This window comes from Microcaecilia unicolor, chromosome 2 (genome assembly GCF_901765095.1).
Source record: "Microcaecilia unicolor chromosome 2, aMicUni1.1, whole genome shotgun sequence".
In the NCBI taxonomy this organism is placed as follows: Eukaryota; Metazoa; Chordata; class Amphibia; order Gymnophiona; family Siphonopidae; genus Microcaecilia; species Microcaecilia unicolor.
This window is the reverse complement of record NC_044032.1, coordinates 552124280-552132962: the sequence shown is the minus strand read 5'-3', so window position 1 is coordinate 552132962 and position 8683 is coordinate 552124280. Positions and strand designations below refer to the sequence as shown.

Below are 8683 nucleotides of genomic sequence, written 5' to 3'. Positions count from 1 at the left end.
GCTCCAACCCTATCCACCGCTTCTGAGGACTAGCATGAAATCATTCATTCTCAGCCCGGGCCTGAGCAGCTTTATAATACCAATACACATTCGGAACCCCCAGACCACCTTTTTTCTGATCCTGATATAGCAACATTTTAGAGAGACGTGGATGTTTATTGGCCCAAATAAAGCGAAGAAGGCAGTCTTGAGAGAAAGGAACGAGACAAAGAGGGAGAACCTGGAAGAGGTACATCAAACGCGGCAACACATTCATTTTCAGAGTAGCAATCCATCCAAACCAAGATAATTCAATGGAACCCCAACCCTCCAGATCTTTGTATAGCTCCCGCAAGAGGGGAGGTAATTAGCTGAAAATAGATCAGAAAAATTCTTGGTGAGATGAATTCCCAAGTACTTGATACTTCGGGTCACCCAACGAAAAGAAAAGGCTTGTTGTTTAGATTGTAAAATCAGACCATAAATACCAATAGCCATAGCTTCCATTTTAGTCATGTTGAGCTTGAACCCTGAAACAGAGGAATAATCTGCTAAAAGCTTAGTTAAGTTAGGCAAGGAAAGTAACGGTTTGGTTAAGGTAAGCAAGATATCATCAGCAAACATTGCCAACTTATATTCCTGATCACCTACCTTAATGCCCGAGACATTAGGAGTAGAACGAATTGCAATAGCCAGGAGTTCCATAACTAAGGCAAATAACATTGGTGAGAGAGGGCATCCTTGGTGGGTCCCCCTAAACAAAGGAAAAGTAGGAGAATTACCACCATTAATTCACACACACGTGCTAGGAGAGTTCTAAAGAGCTTGGGTCCAACCCCTAAAGCCCGACCCAAATCCCAATTGCTCCATAACACTAATCATAAAAGGCCATTGAACCCGGTCAAATGCCTTTTCGGCATCTAAAAGACACAAGGGGTTTTTAACTTGTTAGCTACATGCAGTAAGTTAACCATACGGCGAACGTTATCTTTAGCTTGTCTTTGGGGAACGAACCCTTCTTGATCAGGATGGATTAGATCAGGAAGGACTTTCGCTAGTTGATTCGCTAGGACCTTAGCTATCATTTTAACATCAGAATTAAGAATGGAAATAGGGCAATAGGAGGCACAGTCCATCTTATCCTTGCCTGGCTTCGGAATCATTGCTATCCAGGCTTCCATCATAGAGCATCCCGAACCCCATTAAGAATCTCTACCAACAGAAGGGCAAGCTCCCCCCTAAAAGTCCTATAAAAGTTGTTCGGTTAGCCATTCAGACCCGGTGCCTTCCCAGTGGGCAGGTCCTTAATGACTTTCACAACCTCATCCACTTTGATGAGACTATCCAACAGGCACCGCTGCTCTTCTGTCAAGGAAGGAAGATCTTGAGATGATAAAAAGGCCTCAATAGCATCCGGGTGAATCGTAGAGTCAGCCGAGTATAGGGACTGGTAAAAAGACTGGAAATGCTGATGAATCAGAGAAGACCTAGTCAGCACTGTATTCTTACCATCTTCTAATGCGAAGAATAGTATGATCAAATCTTTGTTGCCTCAATTTAAGGGCCAATAAACATTCTGGCTTATTATGATTAAATTACTGAAGTTGCTGTTGTTGACTCCAGATAAATTGCAGTTGGTCCGAGTAAATATTGTCTAATTTTAACCGGAGAGCCTTGATGTGCCTCAGAGTAGAGATCGAATGAGAGGACTTATGGAGGTCCTCCAAGTGAGGCAATTGTGAAATGCAGTCAGCAATTTCCTTTCGCCTAGCCCGAGTGCTAGCCTGTTTTAAAAAGAACCCCTCATTACAGCCTTTAAAGCATCCCAAACAATCCCCAGAGAAGGACCCAAATTGAAATTAGTATCAAGATATTCCCTCGAGTGTTCTATAGTTAGCTAGGATCTTATCCTTCTTCAGCAAAGAGGTATTCAAAGTCCACCTACTGTCCTTATTTTCCTCACAAAAGGATGAAAGCTGGACCCAGGTCGGAGCATCGTCCAAAATGGTAATGGGGCCAATACCTGAGAGACAACCCCCCCTGAATCAACGAGATTTTAAATAACAAATGATCAATACGGGAGAATGAGTCATGAGCATGGGAATAGAAAGAATAATCCCTTTCCTTTGGATGATGTAGACGCCATGCATTGCATACAGCTAAAGATCGAGCCAGACCAACCACCGCTTTAGAATTTTTAACATCCAGTCCCGACACTGCACCAGACCTATCCAAGGCTGGGTCAAAAGATGCATTAAAGTCGCTTCCTAACACCAATTTACCACAGGGATCAGATTGGACCACCCTGCCAAGCCTGACAAAAAATTCCCCCTGAGATTCGTTGGGCGCATAAACAGCGACCAGGGTAAAAGCTAAATTATTCAATAATACGTGCAGAAGCAAAAATCTGCAATCTACCAGCAGGGTCACGCTTGGTTTTCAACACCTGAACCTGCAAGGAGGAATGAAGCAAGATTGCAACCCCCCTGTTTTCTTGATGCGTCAGCAGCAGAAGCACAATAGACATATGGGTAGTGATGATGAGACAAATATTTTTCATGTTCCCTCTTTAAATGAGTCTCCTGTAGAAATGCAACTTGAGGTTTATGGACAAGCAATTCCTTAAATAACTTTTGACACTTTTGAGGAGAGTTGACCCTTGACATACTTTAGATCCACACTCATTTAGAATTCAACACACAAGCTTGTTAACTTTGATACAACTTGGAAACCAAGTAGCCTCGAAAATGTTGGAAGGAAAGGGAGAGAAGAGGAAAAAAAAAACACCCCCCCGCCCTCTTCCGCACAACACCTCACAAACAAGAGTACGGAAAAATAGCTAAGCGAGATAGTGGCAGCCCATGTCATCCTGAGACAGAGGTAACAATAAGGCACTCGACCTCGATGAGGACTGCTTAACCCCCCCTCCCCCTCCAGAGCAACCCCAAACACATCACCCACCACTAGGCAGGGACAGACAATGTCCCCTAACTAGGAAAGCAGGAGAAAGAACCCCACCAGACGCGAAACACTACCCAAGTCGCCACTCCCCATGCATCCCCACCTCCACACAAACACCCTAACCACCTGAATACTAACCAATTCTAACAAACACACATAGAGAGAAAAAAAAACACCAAACCCCCTCATACAACCCTTTATCCATGACTAACCAACTGATGTACACATCATGAGCACATCATATATAACCTTAATTATAACCATAACAGCAAAGTCCCACAGAGCATCTTGGATATGACTGCAAACAGACCAAGCAATCCATTCAGGTGTCTGTTGGGGCAGTCTAGGATTTGCTGGGAATACGCTTTCACTTTTGGAGTTTAGCCCGAGTTGTGGTGGCTAGGTCTGTGGGTGGAGTCTCAGTAGGTGTCAAACCCTTGCCGTACAGGATCTTCCAAACCTCAGAAAGGAATCGAATCCGGTGCAATTCTCCCCCCCCCCCCCCCCCCACTGTAAAGCAGAGAGCAAAAGGAAAAGCCCAGTGGTAAGGAATCTTATTTTTTATTAAAATGTCCAGCGCAGGTTTCATTGCACGTCATTGGGACAGCGTAAGCTGGGATAAATCCTGGTATACCTTAATTTGAGCCTCATTATAGTCAATGTGTGGAACCTGGCGGGCCCGCTGCAGCACTTGTTCTTTAGTGGAAAAGGCGGTAAAACAGACAACAATGTCCCGAGGTTGGTTATCTACTCTCTTTCCTAGGGCTCTGTGCGCCCTTTCAATAGCTATGTCCTCCGTCCCGAGCAACTTTCCACAGAGCATCTTAACGATCGTAGCAACATCTTTGTCCCCCACCTCAGGGACCCCACAAAAACGGAGGTTGTTCCTGCGGCCTCGGTTTTCTAAGTCATCGACTTTGTATTGCAGGTCTTCATAATACTCAAAAAGCTTAGATAATCGTAAATCAGCCCCGCTCAGCTGCGCATCATGCTCATCCTCACGCGCCTCCAAAGTCCTGCACGCACCCGCCCAACTCTCGCAGATCAACGCTCAGGACATCCATGCGCTCTAGAATTTCCTCTTTGGAAGATTTGATCTCCTCCCGAATCTCTGTTATGCATTTGGTTAGGTCTTTTGAAAGAGCCCATTTAGCAGAGGCTTTACCTGCCTTAGTAAGGGACATAGCGGAGTTAGAGTCCGAGTGCGAGGTGTGAGCCGACGACAACACGTGGCGCTTGCCTTATCGGTTGGCTCTCTTTCCTTCCGAGCTGTTGACATGGCTTCCATACGACCAGTAAAGCCCTCACTCAAAAGCCTTGCCCCGATGAAAAAATTTTCCAATTCAGGGGTGGATGGTTGCCGATATTGCTGAAAGAAGGCAGGGATGCGTCGGAGCTACAGACTCAGGCAGCCATTCAGGCCCGTGATGTCACTTCCTTCTCTTCCATTAACTATTTTTACAATTATATTAGTTTATCTATGGTCTATAAATGATATTCTTCTTGTCATACATTTGTGGACTATAGATAATCTATTTTTGAAATTATATTATTGTTGCTTTTTAAGAGTGGTGCTGAGCGATGTGGAATAACTGAGTAGAGTTGTTGTCCTTCTCACCCATTTTGATGACTTCTTCCTCTCCTCCACAATAATCCGTGTAACACGCTAACATTGTAAATGGCGGCAGATAAAGATTTTCAAGGTCCATCCAGTCTGCCCATCATTGTGGCTAGAGCCGTATATGCCACTCTATGCAGGTTACATTCTTTCTTGATTAAACATTGGCATCATAAACAGGGTGGTCAGCAATTCGCCACAGTGCCTGCATCTTGGAAGAGTGGGTTTTATATTTTGTCTGCAACGTGGTCACAGTCGTCATCACAGTCGTTGTTTATTTATGATTGACAGTCACAGAAGGGTGGCTTAAAAAGAGATTTTTATAGTTGGTTTTGTGACCATGCCTTTATACTTCAAGGAAAAAGAAAAGAGAATTAATATAAAATGTCAAAATATATAAGATTTTGGAATAAATTAAAAGAAAATAGTATCATTTCCCATAGGAAAAATAATGTTTTCAGGAATCTAGTTAGAATAATTGCTTTGAAATACTGTTTTACAGTGGTTCAGTAGAATGGGTATTTAAAACAACTTGACAATGTTATTATCTTCTCCCCTTCCCGTTTTATTTTGAAAACAAAGGTAGCCATGCTTGACCCAACAGGTGATTTAAACTAAGAAAATTTAAGAGGTCAGTTTTTAAGGCCCCTCATACTTAGTAGATTATGGGGTGTAATTTGCATTGAAGAATTACAATAATTCATAGAGGTAAAATTTGCCTTAGAAACTTTTCTTCATGTTAAGTGGAGATCCTTTAAAAAAATTAGGAATTTTTTTTATTTAAAAATTTTAAATGGGCATATACATGAAAGTTGTTAGTTTCTAATCAGTCTAGCATAGATGCTAGTTAGCGTGCATGTAATGTTTTGAAGAACTTTTCTAGTGATAAGTGTTATCTTTGAATGCAGATTACTCCTCCCTGTCTGTATGTACTTCCAGTGAAATGGGCTTAATTTTATGAGAATTAAATAGCTTGCCTTTTATTCTACGTTATAAACATCCATGGATTTTATGATTTAAGTTCCTGGGAGTGTTAGATGTACTACACTTTATATGTTAATGGTAGTTAGGAATATTGCCTACGTGCAGTACATACTGTAATTTCATGGGCTGCTGACAGTTGGTCTTATCAGTTTGTACAGTAAATACATTTAGAATCTGCTTCGTAACAGCTGGCTGTTGCCCTTCTGTTTTCTGGCACCACCCAGGTTCAGCATGACATCACTATGCAAAGCAACATGCAGAGTTCACCTTAATGTCTCTTCAAGGAAGTTTGCTCAGGCACCTGGGTGTGTGTGTGTGGCAGCTTCAAAAACTGTTCATTTGGTCAATATTCAGAATGTAGAAAGAATACCAGGATGGATTTTCTTAAGAAGGTGGTTCCTGCTGCCATTTCTGGTGATGTGGTATTGGATGTTGGAAGCATGGCCCGTGAAAGTGCCCCAAGGCTACTGAAGATGAGACGAATCAGCCTGTTTTCAGTAGGGCAAACCATAGATGAAGAGCATAAGGCTGATTTCATGCAGACAAATTGCAGCAAGCACAAGTGTCGACCTCTAGGTAATGTGAGCGATGTGGAATAACTGAGTAGGATTGTTATTCTTCCCACCCATTTGCAATGTTAGTATGTTACATGGATTATTGTGGAGGGGAGGAAGAAGTCATAATACCCTCTGGTTTGCAGATCAGAAATTTTCTGGTTGGTGTGTAAATCTTATATTAATCTTCTGGAGCAAACCGCATTTTAGAATGAAGTCTTAGTCTAGTTTTGAATCCAAATAGATTTTGAAATGTAGGTTGTGTTCGGACTTAAATATTTATATTTGTGGATGATCTGTGCTTAACTATGAAGTATAGTGGCATGAAATATTATGATGCTATATTGCTGAAAAACCTATAGTGTTCTCTGTTTAGAATTGTCCTTGTTATATGAAAAAGTGTTTTGTTCAGTGTCAAGATTGGGATATAGATTATGGTCCACATTTGAATATCTATATAGAGTAGGTTTATTTTAAACTATAGTGTGAAATTTTATTTGAGATTTTTTTTTACATGTCTTGCTTAAATTGGTTTTGAATTATCCTGGAATGACTATGTCATAACAAAACTCTGTAAGCCACATTGAGCCTGCAAATAGATGGGAAAATGTGGGATACAAATGCAATAAATACATTTAAACAGTTTTGACATATCATACTTTTTTTTAAATCTTTGATCAGTGTTTTATTGTGGAAGATGACCTTAAGTAACTGAGCTTTTTACATTTTAATATTGTTTACATTTTTTGTAGAATCTTGTCACGTAAAGTATGTGGAGAGGTGGAGGATCATAATAGGTTTTTTATACTGTGCATAATTATTGCAGTCGGCCTCTGTTCGACTTGGAAAAGCATATTAGTAGTTCTGGGGGAGGGGGTGTCCTTTTCTGTCTTACCATTTGTCATCTTAAGTGTTTTTTTTTTTTAATGTAAAGCTTTTACTGTGTCATCAATCACATGTACACAGACTAAATTATGGGAGGGATATGTTTGCTTTAACTGAAGTCCAGATTAAAAAGTCCGAAGCATGTTCTTTGATGAATATATCACACAGAGCAATGATTTTTTAAAAATAAATTTCAGCCATTAGTAAGAAAAAATATTCTGGTCTGTGCCAAGGTTACGTGCTAATCTTGGCATGAGATTTAAAAATTATTTTTGTCCAGAACACAAAAAAAGAGGCAAAAAGTACTGCACAAACTACAAAATTGAGGTAGATATGAAGTCAAAACAATTTTAAAAATCTAATATTTTGGTTGTTTTTTTTAAAATCTACCTTAGTTTTGTAGTTGTGAAAGCTCATTACAGTCTGTAAACTGTTGAGTTGCCTGTCTTAGTTCAACTGTAAGTGTTTAAGTGATCACGCACTAAAACTGTCAGCACAGTTTGGTAGTTTTGCTGGCAGTCTCAACAATAAGATCAAATAATACACAGCATGAGAATTCAATAACTCTGTCTCTTTCTTGCTTTCTCTCTGAGGCACATGGGGAATTCCGCTTGACACCCCATTTTCTACCTAATTTGTGGATAAATGGAGGATTTTAGTGTTTTGCGTGTTTCTAATACAGCACCTAATAATTACAAGGAAGTAGTGTGAGATGTTTCTTGGCCTCTGGCTAAGGCAGGTTCTGAGCTATGATTTAAGAATGTTTCTTCTTGGCCTTCTCGCTGAAATACATAACGTGTATAAAGAGGGGGGTTAATGTCGTACCACCTGACTCTTCAGTGGACAGAATTATGTCTATTGCTAAAGGAGGAGGGTGAAACCTAAGTCTTTTATGAACACAATTCCCTAATACAAATTTAAATTCAGAAGTAAAATGTATGTATATTTCATTTCCTGTATTTGTATGTGAATGGATAAAAATGATGAATTAATATTTAGTAAAAAGGAGATTTATTTTATTTTATTTTTTTTTTTAATTGAGAGATGATTTAAGTTGCATAGATATGACCTGAAATAACAAATAAAACTGTAAATATTTTGGATATATTAGACACAAATCCAGTTTCGTATTTTCATGTTAGGAGAGTTGTCATTTGATCATTAATTTGGACCCTTAGGTTTATATTCTCACAGTTTGTACCTGTGAGGAGTTGATGAACTGAGTCTTCTGTCAGTTTTCCCCTTGGTATTTTATAACATGCGTTATTAGTTTCAGTAGTGTCTGGACCTCATCCCCACTTCCTCTCTCCTCAATGTTTACCCCAAGGTTCTGTTCTTTCACCATTGCTCACAATTATTCAAGATCATGGTTGCACCCCTTTCTATTACGCAGACAACATTCAAGTCATCTTTAAAGTATTTAACTTCAGTTAAATTATTCAGGTAAACACCTGTCTATCACAAGTGTCTTCTTGGCTTAAAGTAAATCTATTTTTGAATGAAACAAAGTGTGAATCTATTCTTTTCCTGTATTCTTGTGAAGTACATGTGCCCCACAACATTACTAAGTGGTCTTTCTTTCCCTTTAAAGACTCTATCAAAATTCTCAGTGCCATCTTTAACTCAGCTCTCTCTCTCTTAACCCATTAGTGCCCAATGTTCCCATAATAAGCCATATGGGAACGTTGGGCACTAATGGATT

General features: G+C 40.0%; 1 protein-coding gene across 1 annotated transcript in view; it reads left to right on the top strand.

Moving 5' to 3' along the window:
• Window positions 1–5826: 5826 nt before the first annotated feature.
• Window positions 5827–8683, top strand: part of FRYL (FRY like transcription coactivator) — a 655466-nt gene continuing 652609 nt past the window's right edge. Inside the window, 1 exon segment of the mRNA XM_030191364.1 lies at window positions 5827–6118. Within this exon segment, the coding sequence (XP_030047224.1) occupies window positions 5917–6118 (202 nt within the window). The 5' untranslated portion in view covers window positions 5827–5916.